At 38.8% G+C, this 22,002-nt stretch overlaps 1 protein-coding gene across 1 annotated transcript in view; it reads right to left on the reverse strand.

Moving 5' to 3' along the window:
- LOC121730288 (atrial natriuretic peptide-converting enzyme) overlaps positions 1-22,002 on the reverse strand; it is a 109,939-nt gene that overhangs the window by 13,166 nt on the left and 74,771 nt on the right. The window contains exons 8-13 of the mRNA XM_042119267.1: positions 20,823-20,955; positions 19,990-20,142; positions 19,080-19,298; positions 16,636-16,780; positions 15,393-15,565; positions 3,486-3,666 (exon numbers count right to left, since the gene is read on the reverse strand). Of these exons, the coding sequence (XP_041975201.1) occupies positions 3,486-3,666; positions 15,393-15,565; positions 16,636-16,780; positions 19,080-19,298; positions 19,990-20,142; positions 20,823-20,955 (1,004 nt within the window). The remainder of the gene's footprint in view (positions 1-3,485; positions 3,667-15,392; positions 15,566-16,635; positions 16,781-19,079; positions 19,299-19,989; positions 20,143-20,822; positions 20,956-22,002) is intronic.

Here is a 22,002-nt window from a genome sequence, read left to right on the forward strand (position 1 = left end):
GGGGAATCATGTTATGAATCATAATATGATTCATTTTTTTAAATCGCAAAATGCAAGTTTGCTTGCAATTCATGTCTAAGTATTCGTACTAATTTGACATCTGTCAGTTTGACAGTTTTGACAATTCATTTGCTGAATTGATTGAGAGGAATTGCTAAATGTTACCATTTTAGCCCCGCTGGGCGGTGGTAGTGCCAAAAAGAGAAGTCTGCGGCCCCCCTTTTTGTTTGCCTCCGGCGCCCTTATTTATCCAGCGCCCCGGTTTGTCGTCTAGCTTCGCCGCGCCCCCCTCCCATATTTTTGTGTGTGAAACAGACAAGAAGCGACGGGCTAATCTACAATATTCTACGTTCTCCTCGACCTGACTTTACAATATTCATCGATGATATAATATGACCTCATAACTGGTATTAGAGCACAATATACAGCATAATCCGGCAGACGCGTCTATTTCTATAGGCATTGTTGTATAGGGGCGAGCAGCTGCGGTATAATCAATAGACCGGCTATACCTCCCCAGATTTTAGGAATTTAAACTTGAGTTATCGTTTCGTTTAGTTCGCTAGAATCAGAGACATTTTAAAGAGTGAGAAGTGGCGACAGATATTTAAATATTAAAGGCAATATATTGCTATTGAACTATATTTTATTGAACAACTCATTTGACAATAAGATTTGAAAGGCGGGCGCGTTAAATATTAATATTATAGACGGTCAATAATATTGCACAATAAAATTGATTGTCTACAAGCCCGCTCAAGTTATTTCAAAACAATATTTATAGCACTTTCAGTCACATACTTTTGCATTAACAGAAAAAATGTTGTATGGGTAATCTTTTAGAGATATCCGAAACCTTTTTTGCTAGGTAAAGTCACTGTGGTGCAAAGCATAAGACGAGTCTAACATTTATATTTCTTAGTCCATCCTGGTCGTGTTGTCAGGTCTGCTAGTAAGAGGTCAATTACCTTTTCAGCACCTTCGTCCAGGCTGCCAGGTTGTAATACTAAGCTAAACAAAATCTTACGTCGTAATCCAGACTAATTTTTAACCCCTCCAACAAAAATTACATAGCAACTCCACTCTTGACTATTTTTAAAAGTTGCTGAATAATAAATAAACTATTTTATACTCCCACGTATAAAAAAACTATTTTATACGTGGGAGAGCCATGCTTGAGAAATACCACGTTCTCACAGAAAACCGGCGTGAAACAGCGCTTGCGCTGTGTTTCGCCGAGTACAGTGAGTGAGTTTACCGAAGGCCCAATCCCCTACCCTATACCCCCCTCCCCTATTACCCCATTCCCTCTTAAAAGGCCGGCAACGCATCTGCAGCTCTTCTGATGCTGCGAGTGTCCATGGGCGACGGAAGTTGCTTTCCATCAGGTGACCCGTTTGCTCGTTTTATTTTTTATTTCATTTAAAAAAATAATGTATGACGTCATACATTTTTTATTATTCAGCAACTTTTACCAACATGACAATAACTGTCATGTTGGTAAGTTGGTAATGAATTTAGCCATGTCTGCTCTAAATTAATCTGTACGCGGGAGGGAAACTCGGCATACTTGGACTTATTAGTCCGATATTTCAGCTCCGTAGTTGGGACAATAAGGAAATTGGAACTTTGAGGGGACGCAATCGATTCTGATTTCACGTTCGCGTACACTTAATTAATTCAGGTATTTAATATTTACCTTAATAATGTTCTACTACCTAATACAATATCTATATATTAATACGTGAGTCAAAAACTTTGTATCTATTTTAACGAAAAATGGGGAAACGTAGGTGAATGAAATTTTGCACAGTTATAGTTTACATGGTATAGGAGTGCATCGAGCTAATATTATTTTAAAATTAAGCCTTTACTCATATATTTTTAACAAATAAAACATTACACACACTACAACATACACACTAGGAAAAATGACAGATTTTTGAGTGACAAGCTGTACATACGAATTCTACTCTTTTATTTATGGTTGAAGTCTGTTGACAACAAGGTGACAAATTGAAAATAGATTATAGCTTTTTTTTTAATCTTAGCTACTATTAGACAATGTTTACACGGCCAGTCTGAGATCAGCTGAGTCCCAGAAGTAAGAGTTGAAAAAATATGATAAAGTCAATATTTTTTTTACAAAATATAGGTAGTAGTCCTAATGTCGTTGAAACTAAGGTCGAATTTCGACCATTGGGCGATCTCTTGTTAAGTTAAATATATAAATACTGCAACAATCTTAAAAATATTTTTACCGATTTCTTCCATTAACGTAAAATCAAAAAGTGTTGAAGAAATATTACGTTAAAATTTTTAAACATAGAAAACACATTTTCTCTACCTAACAATCACACAAAGTAAGTAGGTACTGAGTACCGATATTATGTCCTCTCTATATTGGATCAAACTAATATGTCCTCTTAATATTATGAAAATTTAAGGTTTAATGGAATACTACTTAAGAGCCCATATGACCCTAACTTGACTACATACTTAAACCTAGATCTCAAAATCTGTAAGGTCTAGAAAACTGATTTTTTGACACAAGTAACTTCAGTTCATAAAGATTAAATGCTCAAGACGAAAACACGATTACTCAAAAAATGCTCGATAGTTTCTTTTTTACAAAAAACCTTGTTTTAGACACATTTTTGCTTGGATCTTCGAAGTTTGCTGTCTTTTCTTTAATATTTTTTAATATCTAAAAAGGTATTGATAAAACCTAAATTTGCTCAAAACACTTTTTTCATAATCATTATAGTTCGTCTTTTATTCAAGTAAAACTAACTCGGCGATGATTCCGCGCCGTACTTTTTCACCTGGCATATGAAAGACGGGCGTGAGTGTGAGGAGAGAAGGACGATGTTTGATTTTTAGAGTCAGGTGAGCTCTTAATAGTTTTAAAAAAGAAAACATACATTTACTGTAGCTAACAGTCTTTCAACGATCTTTTGGTACGCGGATGACAGTAACAGGAGGACGTAAATCTGAAACAGCTACATATCTCTTACGTGATATTTTACAAGATGCTGGAATTAATTATGTCTACGCGCCAAACGTTCCTTGTAGTATTAAACGTTTAATAAAAATCTTAAATATGTATAATATAGTATAAAATTTATAATTATAATGAATATAGTGGAAAGAGTGCGGTGTTTAAATATATTTGTTGTCTCGGGTACCCGTAATACAAGTCAGGGGCCAGACTGACGTGGTGTGAAGCGTCTATAGATATTATTATTATAAAAGATCCTTGTCATATTGCATCCAGTATTCAGTGTTAATGGAAATCTATAAATGGACGCTGTTAAGCATTCGTGTACTAACCCACACAAAAATTACGTATTGAGTTATGAATGCAGTTATGTTCTATAGATGATTTAGAACAAGACTGCATTCAAAATTTAACAACAAAAAAAATGTGGGTTAGGACACTAATGCTTAGCGACCAAATAATATTAGCTGAACCAAGTACTCACTTGCCCACACAATGCGAAGCCGTCAGCACCCACTGATCAGCGACTAGCACTCCCGCGCAGTAGAACACCTCCTCGGGCCCCCCCAAGATGGCGGCGAGGAAGGGCCAGTCCCCCGGCGACGCCTCCACCCCCCCGACTATCCGCTTCTGCCCCCCTCCTATCACACGCCGCTTGCCGCACTCTGTTGACAATGATGATAATTGTAGTCAATTTACTAAACTTATAGTTTAGTTGTTTTAACCTATTGACAGTCGAGATAGTTCAGTGGGAAGTTGTGCAATGATAGGTACAAAGTAAGTACCTGTTTCACCACTACTTGATAAGTGCCGGATAGGCTATCTACTTATCTGATAGACAGAGTATCTGTCAGATAAGTTAGGGATAACCTATCCGGCACTTATCAGCAAGTGGTGAAACCGCCTCTTAGTCTCATACGACTTTAAGATAAATCGACAAAACTAGAGGTTATAATATGCGCGATGCCTATGTGTACAATATCCACTTATAACATACATATCATCGCCTTATCGCAATCTACCAATAACGAACCATCTGGCCCTTTAGCTAAAACGTTTTCTTTATCGCTTCTATACAGATTCGCCGAACAAAATGTATGGAATTGACATAAGCGTTCGATAATTAATATGAAGTTGACGTTCAACTCGTGTAATGTCAATTCCATACATTTTGATCGGCGATCTTATAAAGAAGTGAAGTGGAAACGTCTTAGCTAGGGGCTGTGATCACTGATCTACCAATAGCGATTCACTCCTCGCCTCATCAAAGAGACCGGTCACCGGACACTGAAAATAATGTATGTGTTACGACTTACGTTCATTATATTTTTGCGATGCGATCTTAAAGTGGAGCGCGGCCTATACAACTACATCTCTCTTGTGCATTCATGATTTTTAATCAAAGTAAAATAATTATCATATCTAAGAAACAATCCTCTTATGTAGAGGTTTAATTGAAAAACGTTACAAAGTACACACAACTTTTTGTTCATTTAAATGTGAAAGAAATTTCATTTGGCGCTCGGCCTCGACGAAGGTCGGAATTAAAATGAGTCTGTCATAACCGCCGGCTCTCGGCCTACGTTATAAGTTCTCAGCCGTACGAAAAATATTTACACGCCGCGAGTATGGCGCAATCCAAAGTTGAATTTTTCGCTCGGAAATATTAAACCGTGTATTGCAAATGGCAAAGTGTGTCATCCTGTCTGTCTGTGCATCTTCTACCTCTTTAAGCTTTAACCCATCAATCCCCAAGTGGCACCCGGCTGTCATAACAATTAAAAATCTATTGTGTCTGCGATTCCCACGATCGCAGTGTTAACCGCTTGTCTTAAGCGATTTTGATGAAATTTGAAGTGGAGATACTTTGAGTCCCGAGAATACACAGCAAGTTTTATTTGAACAAAAAAAAAATGACAGTTTCCTTATTGTGTGACGGTTTAACAGAAACAAAAAACTTACTTAAAAACAGCAAAAAAAAACCTTTCTTCAAGAAAAAAAAAACAATTAAGCCGCTTTGCGCCACAATGATATTTAATGTTTTAATAAACAATAACATTTAAACCTTGTGCCGCCTGTGTTGTGTAATGGGGTAATAAAGTCAGTCTGCGGTCTCTCGTTAGATATAACGGCGAGTGCATGTACGAAAAATCACCACTTATAAGCTGATGTTAACAAGTTATAACATAGTTATAAAGGAGTTATTGTTAGTTAAAACTATAATCCGACTACAGCCTGCTAAACCTTATTCATTCGAGACTATACGATAGCTTCAAGGAATAAAAGGGAAAGTTGCGGGTAAATGATTTACTAGCATAACAACGTCCTTTTCTCCAGCCCCTTTTTGTTCTTGCCTCGAAGCTCACAAGCGCTACATAAGTATACATATTATGTAGACTACATTATACTTTCATCATGATTAGGATATAAATCAAAAGAATTTAAAAAATGCCATTTTCAAAATAAAGAATTGTTGAAGTGCCGTACTAAGAGACATATTAGCATATTTTGATGATTCTTTTTATGTACAGTACTCCCAAATTAATAATGCGCATGCAAGTCTTCGCTAATTGTCGTAATCACGACAACACCCGAATCTATGAAACGTAAGAGCCCCAAACAATGCACTTGCATTTTGCACCTTGTTCAAAGGTCTCTACGTCGCTGCAAAGCGCTGTTTTTCTTAAAGTTAAATTTAAAACAGCGCTTGCAGCGACGTCTTCCGACGCTCGGGAAAAACGATCGTTGCCGAAAAATTACGAAAATTTCTATGCGCATTATCACTTTGAGAGCACTGTTATGAAAATGTTAACACAATTTCTTTCAAACTCTTCATTAGATAATTAAATTTAAGTAATCATTAAATGTCTACATTTGGCTACTAGACAAATAAGTTTTTAAGTCTGGTTATTGAGACAAAACGCTGTCGCTCTCAAGTTGCGGCAGCGCTCCACCTGCCGCAAGTCGTTACGCGAACATTAAGTTTTTGCATCCCCCGCCTAACGAACTTGTAATTAAGAAAAATGTGGAATCACAACGTCTAACTGTGTATTTTATTAACTTTTATGAGTTGTTATTCCATTTGAATAAATTTAGAAATTCTAATTAGAATCCTAAAAAGAATCCTAAATCAGTTGTGACGACGCGGCTATTTTAGCCAGACGTCTTCTTAATGGCTCCAGTTCTGTCAAAGCAACAAAAAATTGGTCTTCTCATAGGCTTAGCTGTTGGCTCAATGAAAATAAAAATAAATAAAAGGCGAAAAAGACGGTTGAAAGAATTTTTGCTCCTCGAAAAATTATGAATTCTGAACTTTCTGAACTACTTGGAACCAGCAGACTTTAGAAATTACCTACGAATCGAAAGCTGTTCGTGCTGCTTCTCTTTGGAATACTTTGCCTCTAGATATTCGACGAGCCGGTTCAATAAATATTTTTAAACATAAACTTAAATCTAATTTTCTTAATATGCACTAGCTTATTCCTGTCACATCTCTGCTTTATCATCAATAATTATAGTTAACTGCCAACATAAATAGACCTGGTTTTAGTAATAGTTAGCAATAGTTTTAGAATTTGTCTTAGTTTTAGTAATATAAGCACTAGTATCAGTTTAATTTGCGCACCTACACGATTTTTATATCATTCCCAATTTTCTATCGTAGCTACAAAAGGTTGACTGGTAGAGATTGCTTAGTAGCAATAAGTTCGCCTTTTGTACATCAATTAGTAATATTTATTATTGTATCTTTCGTATTATGTACTGTATTTTGGTGTGCAATAAAGAGTTATATTATTATTATTATTATTATTATTATTTTTTTTTTTTTAATTTTCTTTTCTTCCTTGTGGGGTAGCTACTGCAGTTGCGGGCTTGTGGCCAAACAACTGCAAGTAAATGTGAAATTAAGTGATGGATAAGAATTTTCGGACAATTCGGCATGTATTTAAGATGACTGCTTTCTGTAAGATTATGTATGTAAGTGGATGTATATTAAGTGTTTTGAGTGATGTGTGTAGTGTCTTAGGTATAATGCCTGTGGTTGAGATGATGATTGGTATGATTTTAACTGTGCTTACTCTCCATTGCGCTTTTAGTTCTATTGACAAGTCTGTTATTATTACGAATGGATTCCAGATCGTATAACATAATATATATTGACTTTAATACAATAAAAGGTTGAAACCATCTGGCAACACTGATTTAGTCAGTCAGAAGCCACACTTTTTCTGATTTAGGGGCGATTTCACCAAAGAAATGGAACGCGTTCAAAGCACTCTGAACCGGTTCAAAACATACGTTTTGAACGCGATTATAACATCGAAATGCATTTCACCAGTATAAACTGAACGCGTTCACAGCAAATCCGAGTTTTATCTTCTGAACGCCCAAAGTCCGAAGTTTACGTCATAAAACCCATTCAAGCCCTGTCATGGCGAAACGAAAAACATAGACAAAATAAATGTCAAGAAGACAGTTTTGATACATGCGTTCGTTAGTTTATGTATTGTTTCTTGCTATTTTGTAGTTAAATTAACGTGAAAAGGCTTTAAAATGATGAAAACATGTAAAATAATCGCGTGACGTCACGTAAACTTAGATTTAATAATCGCGATCAAAAGAAGTTTGTGAAATCAAATCGAAACAAAACGAGATTTATGTCGCAGTGTGAATGCGTTCAATGGAAACTAAGTTTTATAAAACTAAGTTTTATGTGTGTTTGGTGAAATCCCACCTAAATCATTTAGACGTCTAAATTTAGTTCCCACCACAGTCTCAGTGCAAACAAACTCTGTGTCAATTCAATTATACACTTGAGAGCTTTGTTGAGTGTTTTACAATTGATAATTAAAAAATGCGCGGTTTCCAGGGATGAAAATGAGTTTCTCCTCCACTGAAACTCTCAACATACTTTTCTTGATAGACTCGCAGCCACCAAAATACAAATTAATATATTATACTTACACGAAATTGTGTGGTTTAAAGTAAGTATAATATACATAGCGCTAATTATACGAAAGAAACTGCGACAATTATTTACACTCTCCAAGGCTTGATACATGGAACGCCATTAATAAACACACCGGCAAAATTAGAGGAACATAACAAAATTTTCAATTTTTTTTAAATTGTTCACTGATTTTATATATTTATTTATTTATTTACTAATTGATTATTAAAAAATAAATTTTATGTAAATTTAGGGCATAAAAACGTGAAAAAATAGAAAAAAAATCAGCAAAAATCAAAAAATTAAGAAAATCTTTGAAATTTCAGTAGTAAGTTTTTAAGATAAATTCTCCATTTTTATTAAAGAAATGCCATGTTAAAAGCGTGTAATGCTGGTGTAATGCCTTCTATGGATCTCAAGAGGGTCTGGATACGCCATTCCATGCTTGCATTTTAATTGTCAATCATTTCCTGTGGGATATTCTCCTACTCCTCCACTAGCGTTAACTCGAGCTCCTGGACACATTTTGGAGCTGAAGTTTTAACTTGTACCGTTCACCCATTGATGTGCCACACGTCTTCAATCGGATTCACATCCGTAGACCACGCTGGCCTCTCCACCTGGGCTACGCCAGCATCGTTTAGGTAATAATGCCCGATTTTCTTACTCTATGGATGCACATAAAATTGAAATGACTACCTAAAACTGTATAAAAGGCACACCATGCAGTTCCAGGATGTCGGTGCTATAGCTCTGTACTGTCAAAGTACCATCATCTATAATCATCAGCTCCATGCGGGCTCCAAATCATATGGAACTCCAAACCATTACGAAGCCTGCATCATAGGCCACTGTTTCCGGTAAGTTTGATGGCCTGTAGCTTTCCTTATGATTTATCCTCGTTCTTTATCGCCTGTCAATACAATGTACACAGAATTTGCTCCCATCACTGTACAGCACAATATTTCACTCACTTGTCTAATTTTGATGTTCACGCGCAAATCTTAGCCTGGCTCTTCGGTGTCCTGTCTCAAGTTTTGGTGCCCTTGCTGGCACTTTTGAGTTTAATTTAACTTCTTTGAGTCTTCTTCTTACTGTATAATCACTTACACGTTCATCTTGGACCTGTTCCGACAGGTTTCGTGTCTGCATAGCAGTTTGAGGTCGATTTCTTAAGTTTTGTTTCGTTACAAAATGGTCATCCTGAACCATTGTCATCCGATATCTGCCTTGTTCTCGTCTCCGAACGTAAGATCCAGTCTCTCTGAAGCGTTGAAAGTTACAATGAACCACGGAAGCCGACACACCTGGCCTGACTGACCGAACGGTAGGTGTGACCTTTCTCTATCGTGGTTACAGCTCTAGCTGTCGCAGATGCTGGTAAATCACTAATTTTGTATCTAAGCAATGTGTTCTTCCAAAAACCAAGCAATCAAATGAGCTGAGCATACCTTGCACCCCGCTAAATCGCCATTCTTATCAGGAACACTTACAACGTCAATAATCAAAAAACACTTATTAGGGCATAATTGTTATAAAAACCTGTCAACTTGCCAGTTTTGTTCAATATTTTATTTCTTGAATGAGCTTAGAAGCTATAAAAAAGGCTTTCAGACAGCCCGGCCCACTTGAGTTCAAGTTTTGGCCCTTTTTACCAATGTTCCGCTAATTTTGCCAGTGAGTTATAAGTACCATCAGAGAAATTATGATTGACTCAGAGGTAGATATCAGAATTAGCAGATCTATGTAATTTTGTTTTGGTCGTACTACTACCAAAGTCCAGCCAATCAACGATTAACAAAAATGACATAACCCAATCACATAACTTACTCGTAGGTCCACCATCTACCTGTGAATCAATTCCTTTACTAGTACGAGCTCTCGGACTATAACGTGGACATAAAATACCTCTCCCCTCCCCTTGCCTCCCCCCTTAGCCATAAACCACCAGTAACAATGTGGCTTCCAATATCTCGCGTGTCTTGCCCACCACAATAAAACTTGTAACAATAACTTACGGCTTTGTTCACGACCAATAAAATTTGTGTTATTTATTAATTTAGGGCTTAATCGACTTTGTTGATTATAGTTTTCGGTTCATAAATTTTACTCCTAAGGGTTAATTCAGACCGCGACGCGTAGATGCATTTCTAAATTTGTATGGATTTGACAGATTTGTAAGACATATGGTTCATGAAATCTACGCGTCGCGTTGCGGTCTGAATTGACCCTATAGGTGAGATGAGAGATGGCACTATGCGGCAGCGACGCGACGCGACGCGACACTTCACATTCCATAGAACTGACGTTTTGCAAACGTGAATCCCATCGCTTTAGTGCGGTCTCGCCTTTAGAGTCAATTTACACTGCAAAACTTAAAGTATTTTTAAGCAAGCCATTCAAAGGAACATGCAGTCAAAAGGCAACATCGCAACGCCTAGCGACGTTGCATGGTGACCCTAATGAGAATAAAATGATGAACCTTTTTCTATCAAAATTTAATTACACATTTCAACTGTAGAATGCCTAATGAAGTCTATAGACTCGATTCGCACGGTTTACTGTCATCGTAAAGTTGACCTTATGATAAATGGAGATTGAAATTCACGACCTCTCGTCAAGTCCTAAACGAAATTATATCCTACTGCTATGTCATAAAGTATATTTTTCTCTACGGCTCTCCAGGTAAGTTTTATTGATATAGTTAATTAGAATTACCCCCCTCCCGCTGGCAGATTGAAATTTTATTAACTCTCATAAAGCTGCGTTTTATGAATAGGAGGAGGTATCAAAATGTCTTGGACGGGTCTTCTCACTTGTATCAGATCTGAGAACGTTTAAGGCCTTCATATTGGGCTCTGATTAACTACCATGATTGCGATGCACAATCGATGTTGATCGAAGCGTTAATCATATTCCTTTCTACACGTTCGTGGTTCATCATAATCCAACATAAAGAAGCCACTATGTTCAACTTTGATAGTACTATCACAAGTTGATTCCTAGGCAGATGGCCTAGGAAGACGACTTATAGCGTTTTCGGCATCTCGAACTGCCCCGGGGCAGGGCAGGCAGGACAGGCCAAATGGATACGGAAATAGCCGAACAAAATCGATGGATTTTTGTTTTTGTTCGTGAAGAGTGTATATTCTTAATTTAATCTTCGGCTATTTTTGTATCCGTTCGGCCCGCCCAGCCTACCCTTCCCCGGGGAAGTTCTAGATGCCGAAAACGCTATAACATAATTCGACCAAATGACGTTGGTCTGTCAACTGCCTAGGAATCAATTGGCTCGATGGTACATGCTATAGAGAGCTTCGCAATCATGGCATTTCATCATATCAACGTGTTGAGGAGTCTTATAATTATTAGTTCTATCTACTCTGTTAAAAGTTGTCACTTAAGTCCGACCTGAAAACACCTTTTTTTTAGCATGGGGAAATGCTTTACGCATCCCCGGCAAATTGGGAATATCGGCCGGGGTATGTGGGACTCCTGTTTACCCACTAAAACCCCATGGTATTCCACTCATCGCTTATTATGTTTTGTAACTTAGAAACAACTTTTCACAAAAATTTCCACAGCTCAAAGTTTTGACTGTGGGTGTATATTACGTGGGTGCACACGTGCTTGAATCATTGTAATATTAACAATAAAACAAAAATAGGCTACGAGTACATACGCATTCAAATAAACAGCCAACTCATTAACAATGTAACCGTGTCCAGCTTTAATATCTCCGTCTAACAATTCGGGGTTATTAGAAAAGTTTTCGAAATATTTTTCATAAACGTAAGGAATCCAATAAAAACTGTTTTAATTAAATAAATTGTTATCAAAGAAATTCATACGAGATATCGAAATACTTTTGCAGAAGTTGATATGATTGGTTGGATATTATCTTACTTCTTATCACCTGGTTTTTGCTTGCTTTAAACTTTATCATTGCAAAGCTTAGAAACGGCATTATGTACTCTATCTTAGGAAAACTAGTTTAAGAGGGCGACTAACCCAAAAAATTAAACATCGTCCTTCTCTCTTCAAACTCACGACTTTCATATGCCAGGTGAAAAGGACAAGGAAAATTAGTTTTTTCAACTCGATAAATATACAACATTAAAAAATCCGCTAGGTCGGTTTCTCAATGATAGAATTTTATACAATGCAATGTGTTAAAATATCAACTTAGTTCAGTGCACGGTTATGGCAATAAATGAAAAATTAGTGAAGATTAGATGCATCTTTGTGATTTTTTTCTATCGAGAAAATATTAAGATAACGTGTTTTCCTCAGATCGAATTCTTGGAAATATAATGTAGTACCTAATTTTAGAAAATGAAACAATTCGGGGCCTATTTTCAAGTATAAAAATTATAAAATCGAAAATTTTGGGTTAGTCGCCCTCTTAAGGAATGGGTCGTTAGAAAAGAGTTAGCAGTTACCATTTGTATGTCTCCAATGCTTCTGTATCTTTTGGCGCTTGCCCAAAAACTAACACCGAGGTATTGCGAGTGACTGCTAACTAGCTTTGTCCACACTGTGCCTTTTTCTATTCGTCAAGGGCATGCGTTATTGCGCAGTCAACAGCGAACGTAAGGCATGGCAGCGACGCATGCCCTCTGACCGTATCGAAAACTTCAAAAATGACAATATTGGCGTTGCGTTCCTTGACGCATTCAATTATTGAATGCGCCAATATGAAAGTTGATGATGAAAATTGAAGATGCACAGTGTGGACATAGCTAATGTTGGCGTTGCGTTCGTTGACGCATTCAATTATTGAATGCACCAAAACGAAAGTTGAATGAGAGAAGATGACGAAAATTGAAGACCAAAGCGCATTGTGTGGAAATAGCTAGGGTATCCACTCCCCCTGTCTATAACATCTTACTGTCGAAGGATCCTTATAGTACTGTTAGGATGGATTTATATGCGTCCGCACAAACGAGCGGATTGGCCGCTACACCACGAGATCACAAGAAATAGTATGTAACGAATAACGATTTATTTAACCCATCAAACCCCAAGCGGCACCCGGCTGTCACATAACAATTGAAAATCTATTGTGTCTGCGATACCCACGATCACGGTATAAATAGCGGCGCGGTCGCGCTGTTAGGCTGCCTTCCCAGTCGCGAGTAGTGCGGCAGCCGCGCGGCTCGATTTAGTATAGAAGTCGCGCGGCTGCCGCACTACTCGCGACTGGGAAGGCAGCCTAACAGCGCGACCGCGCCGCTATTAATACCTCGATCGTGGGTATCGCAGACACAATAGATTTTCAATTGTTATGTGACAGCCGGGTGCCGCTTGGAGATTTGGGCAGCCTTATTTTCATGCAATTGATTATGATCTCGCGAAATATATGACGACGCTACGCTTACGACCGCGGTGCGTAAAATCAAAAGGGCATTTAACGTACCCAACGTTTTATTGTGGAAGTCGGCGTCCACGATAACGTGACGTCAGGAATTATAAAAGCGCTCAACCAAGCCTATGTTGCTGTATGTATGAATAGATATACATGTCGTTACTCGTGTCACGGCTTATATATCATTATCATATTGTGAATAAATTAATAGCAGATAATCCCATAAAACAGATACATAAATTAATCAGCGCGTCAAATTTATCTCAATGATAATTAATTGCACCATTATTTATTCCTTATTTAAATAACCATCAATCGACGTTTTAATTTACACAACGGACAAAGGCAATTTACATTGTCGAATTGTAAAATATGTGGAACTTCATAATGTAAATTGATTTACAACTACTCCCGATAGTCCCGAAGAATATTTTAAGAGGATACACCAGGGGCTAGAGAAATTAAAAATAGGTATTTTAAAATGTATTGCTGTCTCACCAATCTCAAGTCTCCTACCGCAGAGCACGATAGAGACAACACGACAAAAGTTCTAATAAAAGAACAGAAAATCTTCGATTCGTTGTCCGCTGTTTCCTTCTCTAAAACTTAAACGATTTAAGTACTTTTTCATAAAGAATTGAAGCAAGGCTTGAGCTGTATTCCTATGTTTTATTTTTTTTGTATATTTTAGCCAGTTTTGTTTTCTGGGTGTTTGAACACAGAGGAAAATCTGGCCATTTTTTTGGGTTTTTGGACGTTCTTATCTTTTTTAATAATAAAATTATGAAAAAAAAAGAAAACATAGTGACATGCTAATAGTGGCCATAGATATTAAGGAAAAAATCATAAGGAATTATCCAGAGAGGAAACCGGGGACAGCGTTTGTATGGAAAAACGGCGGTGTGGACTCCTCGTTTGTGTCAGTGGGACACAAACGAGGAGTCCACACCGCCGCTGGGCAAAGGCCTCCCCTCTTTCCTTCCACACGTCTCTATCCTTTGCTGCACCTGCGTAGTGCTTCGTGCTTAAAACGATACCATTGGACGATCTGCGTGTATCGTCCAATGGTATCGTCCAATGGTATCGTCTCATAGCACGAAGCTTCGTACGATAGACGCATGTGCGGTCGCAGCTCAGGGCTATAAAGTGAAATCCACAAGAGTTTCTACAGTCTGCGTTATCGAACTCCACCCTAGTTAGCAGATTAAGCATACTATTGTGGACTGTATGATTTTTTTTGTTGTTTTGTATACCTATATTTGAGCTTTGATGACTTTAAATTATGCTATGCCGCCCTTTTCATCGTTTTTCGTTCATCGTTTCAACATGACAAAAGCATGTGTTGTGGACACATCCACAACACATACTTTTGTCATGTTGGACTTAAAATGGCGACACACTCTTCAACATGCATTGTTAACACGAAAAGATGACACAAAGGATCTTGCTCTAAAAATAAATCTCTTTCAGCAGCCCTACGGACAGAGATTGAATAAAAAACAGCAGATTTTTATTTTATTGTTGTCGTAACTTACAAAATATGTACTATCGAAGAAATAAACTAGGCAGTTGACAGATCTACCTCAATTGGTCGGATAATATAAAAATGTAAGTTGTGATCAGCTGTCGGCTGTTTTTTTTTTTTTATGAAATAAGGGGGCAAACGAGCAAACGGGTCACCTGATGGAAAGCAACTTCCGTCGCCCATGGACACTCGCAGCATCAGAAGAGCTGCAAGTGCGTTGCCGACCTTTTAAGAGGGAATAGGGTAATAGGGGAGGGAAGGGAAGGGAAGGGAATAGTTGAGGGTAGGGAAGGGAATAGGGTAGGGGTTAGGGGATTGGGCCTCCGGTAAACTCACTCACTCGGCGAAACACAGCGCAAGCACTGTTTCACGCCGGTTTTCTGTGAGAACGTGGTATTTATCCGGTCGAGCCGGCCCATTCGTGCCGAAGCATGGCTCTCCCACGTATGACGTAACTCGACCAAACAACGTACGTCCGCCATCTGCCTATCTTCTTTGATAGCACAAGTTATATCTGTAAACTTTTAAAAAGGAGAAGAACACTCACCGTAGTTCTGACATACGAGATGCAGGCGCGCGCTGGAGTGGCGACAATCCCGCAGCTCTCGCAGCAGTCCGCCCTCGCTCCGTTGGAAGGCGCGGTAGGACTGCGCCACGCCGCGCACCGGCGCAGACCCGGGGGTGCGACCGCCGCCCACAACCGCGCTCCGGTTTACAGATCTGGACAAGAGTGGGTAGTGAAACGTGCAAACCACGTGCCCGTAATTACGAAACTTCATTATACAGAGTGGCGGCCACTAGACGATCAATTTTATTGTGCAATATCACGTATTGTGCTATATTATAGTCTAGGTTTGATATTGAACGCGCCCGCCTTTCAATCTCATTGTCAAATGATATATAAAATTGATCTTCTGGTCCCACTAACAAAACTAAACCAGTAAAAATACTTTAGGGTTTTTATGTGTCCCTACTATTATTATAGTTTCCTGTGAAAGTGGCAATGCTAACATAGCATTTTTGTGATTTATATGGACAAGCGCCCGAGCCTCATGAACTAAATCTTTAACAGACAGCAGCGATAGTAAAAATTGAGGTTGAATAAAGATGGACACTGTTAAGCATTTGTGTATCATTCCACAAAAAAATATATATATTATAATATATTCAACAAAAAAGTGAAGGGTAAATGAAATGCTTAGCAGCACCAGGTTCACTACCGTTTTACCTTTTCTAAATACTTACAAGTTACAAGATATCTTGTTATTATAAAATTCTCATAACGTTTCATAGGGAATATTTATATATATAGTAGAATAAAATACAATCATATTCCCAACGAACGAATAGCATTGATTAAAATCTTGAACCTACAAAGCTTCTTCGTAGACTCACTTTTATTACATACTAGTTTAAATAATATATGACATGATGAAATTCTGTTTTACCTATGGAAACTGAAAGGGTTGATAAATTGATATGATCCATATTATCAGAGTTGACATCAATTTTATATTAGACGTAGGTTATTTGTTCAGTTAATCATCAATCTGATGGCTAAAAAGTACATAATAAAGAAATGATCAGTCCGTCAATCAACTGGTTAGACGTTCAGTTTTGCGTCAATATTACCAGATTGATGGAATTGATGAAAAACTGAACGTGTAGCCTATGGATAGTTCTCAAATCGAGATACTTGGTACACAATTATAATGTATACATCTGTATCATACATAAGTTCCTATTTAGATAGTAGGAAGTAGTCATTAAAACAGATGAATATGACTTACGAGTATCCCAGCATGGCGCAGAGCTTGTGCGCGGTGGTATCGTCGAGCGCGTGGCTGATGCAGGCGGGGAACCAGGACTGGTTGGCGGCGCGGTACACCTGCAGCTCCCCGCGGCCGACGTCGCCGTTGGCTTCGCTTAGACGCACTGGTGGATGAGGTCATGTTAGACCGTAGCATCGTTAGATTCGCTTGAGTGGCCCATTCACTATCCTGCATTGCAGTCCGCCGTGCCGTCCGCCGGCTTATGCAGGATTGTGAATGGTGTCGCTGGCCGGCCGCCATGCAGGCCTGCGACACCATTCACTATCCTGCAGCGGACTAACAGTGAGCGGACGGCAAGGCGGCCTGCCGTGAATGGGCGTTTAGAGTTTAGACGCAGTGGATGAGTGTATGTCTGAGTTGGCTCAGTAAGTCTAAGCGGAGCTAACAAACGGTTCGCCGTTTGTTAACTCCGCTTAGACTTACTCTTACATTGGTTTATATGAGGTAAGACATAACTTGAGTCATCGTTCGCTTCGCTTAGTCGCATTGGTGGATGAGGTTATGTTAGAGGGACCCGTAACACCATTAGCTTCGTTCATAAGTGAGGTAAGACTTTACTTGATAGTTGATACCATTGGCTTCGCTTAGAAGAACTGCTGGATAGGTTTATATGAGAGAGAACCGTCTTGAGAGTAGTTTTGGAGTACATCGATGGCAGTGAGAGGTCAAGGAATCGATTGAATAGCTTAGGGAGCATACCCATACTACGTGACCCATTTAGGAGGGGAGGGGGGTCTACAAAATATTACGCTCGGTCACGAGAGGGGGGGGGGGGGTCTAGAGTTTTGTCACGTAGTCAATTTTGCCGAGAGAAACGTCATACAATTTTAAAAAGTAGGTCACGTAGTATGGGTATGCTCCCTTAAGTAAAAATCATAGACCATAATCATGATAAGATCACCAATGGCCTATCAATGAGGCAATGCTGGAAATGGATGCTCTGCCAGACAGAAAAGATTTTTACATAATATTTTAAGAATAAGCTTCGTATTACTTAATTATATTTGCAGGTTTTTCATTTGTTTTTTTAAATATTCCCTCTTAAAAGGCCGGCAACGCACATGCAGCTCTTCTGATGCTGCGAGTGTCCATGGGCGACGGAAGTTGCTTTCCATCAGGTGACCCGTTTGCTCGTTTGCCCCCTTATTTTATAAAAAAAAAAATATATAATTTCAAATGTGACTGAAAACACAACAATTATTATAATTTATAACTATATGATAAGGTAGAAATTCTTGTATCACAGTAATAATATACACTTTTACAGTAACAATACACACCGGTTTCGATAAAATCATCATCAGGTCACACCTGATGATGATGATAATGATTTTATCGAAACCGGTCGTGTGAAACATAAAATTGTAATAAAATTAATTAATAAAAGTGTAACAAGTGCATAAAAATTGTATATTATTACTGTGAAACAACAATAATTTGCAAAGCGACTTCATTTCTAAACTATTTACGAACTAGCAGTACCGAGGCGTCGAAACGACGCTCTTACATGACGCGAACGCCGAAAGCACTACAAAGTTAGCTGGTTGTTTATTATGATAATCCGTCAGCGGTTATCTAAGTTCAGGTAGCTCAGACGTTCGTAAACATATCGCGTACGCCGCAACTTGCAGGTAGTTTTAATGAGGTGCAGCTAAACTTTAATATGATATTGCTTTGGATTATATTTCAGCTTTAATATTCTCTCGAATAGGAGTTGCATAAAAGTTATGCAAGTTTTCTTGCTCGTTAAGTTAATTAGGAGCAGGAATTTTTGTATAAAATATTTTAGCATTTGTTTATTTTCTTAATTTAAGTCAAATCAACATCAGCGGAGCTATTCATAATTACCGCGGAGTGATTAAGTATCTTGCGATAGGCGTTTGACAGCAAATTTACACAATATCTGCTGACAAACGCCTGTTGCAACGACGTTGAACAACAACTACGAATAATAAAAACAAAGGAAAAGTAACTCCGTCAAAAAACATGCTCCACAATACTTGTCAAAAAAGTGTACCTTAGGTACACATTGCAATACATTTGCAATATTTATGTGACCTTGAGCGGTACTAGGCTGACACGTTACATGACAGATCAAAAGGAACCAAATTTAAAACGGTAATATTATGGGAGTTACGATTCCTTCGTTTTTATTATTCGTAGAACAACAACGATTAAACGACGTCGCCGTCGCGCTTGCACACTCGACAGTTGAGCTCGTCGGAGCAGATTTCTCAGGTCTATACTTATGGCAGTTCTTTTCATTTTGTCCCCAGGGTCAGTCCAGCTTGCCGTCGCAGAAATGTGATCGAGAGACGCAGCGCTGGTTGCCACAGTGGACGTCGGCGCCACATACTGTGGTGTACGCGGTGTACGCGTGGTGTTCTTGGATCTATACTTACGGCAGTTCCTCTCGTCTTGTCCCCAGGGGCAGTCCAGCTTGCCGTCGCAAAGATGTGCTTGGGAGATGCAGCGCTGGTTGCCGCAGTGGACATCGCCGCCACGCTTGCACACGCGACAGTTGAGCTCGTCGGAGCGGTCGGCGCAGTCCACGTGGCCGTCGCACCGCCAGTCGTGGGGTATGCAGCGGTTTATGTCGCATTGGAACCCGGTGGGACACACTAAAGAACGTTAACATTACTCATCTATCTTCGTTAACGTATTGATGCCTACGTGGTAATGAATTCCGGTTGCTGGATAAAAAGAATTCTTGATAAAAGCGTCAAGCCTCTTTCACTCGCGTATGAAAACATTGTAATCAAGACAGCATTTGCGTTTCGCGCGAATTACGAGTTTCTTACGCCGGTTCTTCTCGCCGGGTTCCCGAGCCGGTGGTAGGCCTCGTGTACGTTCAAGGTGTTAACTTTGTTAGCCTATTTAAAAATAAACATTTTTCATTTCTTTTCATTCAATTTGAGTGTAAGTGAAACAGACAAGTGCCGTGGTTTCTTCAAAGTTTGTCCGGCAACAAGAATTTACCAGAATTAAAGTATTAAACAATACTCAAATTAGTTACATAGTAATATTATTATTGTTTCGCGATATTGCATATTTTAAAAATTATTACATTACGAAGAATCATAAAACTTAAACGCTATATTATGGTCGCTGTAAAGCATTAATTGTGTATTAAGTATTAACCCACAAAAAATTGGTGTTAAGTTACGAATGCAGTCTTGTTCCAAATGTTCTATAAAGAACAACGATTCTAACTCCATTCATAACTCTATAAGTATGTCATTTTTTTGTAGGATGATACACAAATGCTTGCGTCCATATATAAAGCACACACACACACACAGATACACTTACTTGGCTTTGAAGCTCTGATTTTAGCCTCTTTGACTTCTTTATGGCCTAGGCACACATCTGTATCGGTGGATTCTGGGAAGATCTCGCACTGCAGATAGTCTGGCATCGACAAGCCAAATACTTCCAAGAAGAAGCCACATCTTCTCATCGTTTCTGAAAGTTCAAGTCGCTTTCAACCTTCGCGATCTTAGAAAAATCGTCTTTGAATATAAAAATTCTAAGACCTTAAAAACTTGTATACATTCATGAAAAGAAAACGTCTTGAAAGTATCAACATTCTTTGGTAGTATCTAAAGAAGAAAATCTCTCTGTGTTTAAAAATAGTGCTAAGAATAACAGAACGTTTAAAGTCTTTGAATTTTATAAAAAGACGCTTAGGGACTATTTCATCACTTTACTGATCAGTGCCGGATAGGCTACACTCTATCTGTCAGATAAGTTGTGAATAGCCTGAAACAGCTCCTTAATCTATTTCAATAAACCATACCTTAAGGCGTATTGTTGTGTATAATGATAGTGGTATCCCTCAAGTATAGGCCTAGTATAGGATACCCATTATAAGTAGGTAATTGCTTTCCCAAATTATTGACTTTTACTTTGGGACAAATATGACACAAATTAAAGTGGTTCAGTACTTGGAAAAGCACCCTGACAGCTTACAAGGGATGTTACTACCTTGGCAAAGTCCCCTGACAAACGGATGTTCCTACCTTGCCACAGTCCCCTGACAGTTTAAAAAGGATGTTCCTACCTTGGCCCAGTCCCCTGACAGCTTACAAAGGATGCTCCTACCTTGGTACAGTCCCCTGACAGCTTAAAAAGGATGTTCCTACCTTGGCACAGTCCCCTGCAGGGCCGCACCATGTGCCCCAGCGGGCCGCACTTCGGCACGAACAGCGAGCACAGGAACAGCGCGGTAAGTTCATAGCACCGCACGTCCACCACCGCCTCATAGATGTCCAGGTCCTGTACAAGGATATTTTTCAGATGTACAGGACCTAAAATATATTATGTATGAATAACTAAACTAAAATAAAAAAAATGCGTAGTCTCTATTTCAATAGTTTTAGTAGGTTTAGGAAAAAAAAGGTTTGGTTTAGGTAGTTTATACGTGGGAAAGCCATGCTTCGGCACGAATGGGCCGGCTTAACCACAGAAATACCACGTTCTCACAGAAAACCGGCGTGAAACAGCGCTTGCGCTGTGTTTCGCCGAGTGAGTGAGTTTACCGGAGGCCCAATCCCCTACCCTAGTCCCTTCCCTACCCTCCCCTATTCCCTTCCCATCCCTACCCTCCCTTATTACTCTATTCCCTCTTAAAAGGCCGGCAACGCACCTGCAGCTCTTCAGATGCTGCGAGTGTCCATGGGCGACGGAAGTTGCTTTCCATCAGGTGACCCGTTTGCTCGTTTGCCCCTTATTTCATTTAAAAAAATAGGTAGTACTGATTGAATTATGTTGTAACAAACAAAGACGTAATCAAATACTATAATTAACAATATAGAGTCCTAAATCTATCATCCTTTCTTTTACACCGTAGACAAAACATAAAAATAGCTCAAAGCAAAATCTGTTATTGTTAGAATATTCTGGAAACATAACTGTCCGTGAACTCCGCTTGGCGCGCCAACAATTCACGAACAGAAACCACGGCCACTTAGATACCCGGCGCGCCGCGGTCGTGCATTGCTCGACGTCTGCATATCAGACGCGGTCAAACTATGTCAAAGTAACTATAGACTATGTTGGCGCTATGTTCCTAGTTTATTTTGAGATTTGGGTCTAAGCTAGACTCACTAAAAGCAGAGATTTTATATTAATAGATGTTGTCTGGAACTTCGTGGCTTAAAATTTTGTTTTTGAAGTGGGAACCGCACATTTTTTCGGTATAAAAAGGAAATCATCACGCTCACGTACTTATACAGGGTGCAATTAAACCTTCCTGTCAAATTTTTTCCAGGGTTTAGGTATCATTACCAAAAAAAATTCGGTGTTATTTTTTTTTTTAATGAC

Source organism: Aricia agestis, chromosome 9 (assembly GCF_905147365.1).
Source record: "Aricia agestis chromosome 9, ilAriAges1.1, whole genome shotgun sequence".
NCBI classification, from domain to species: Eukaryota; Metazoa; Arthropoda; class Insecta; order Lepidoptera; family Lycaenidae; genus Aricia; species Aricia agestis.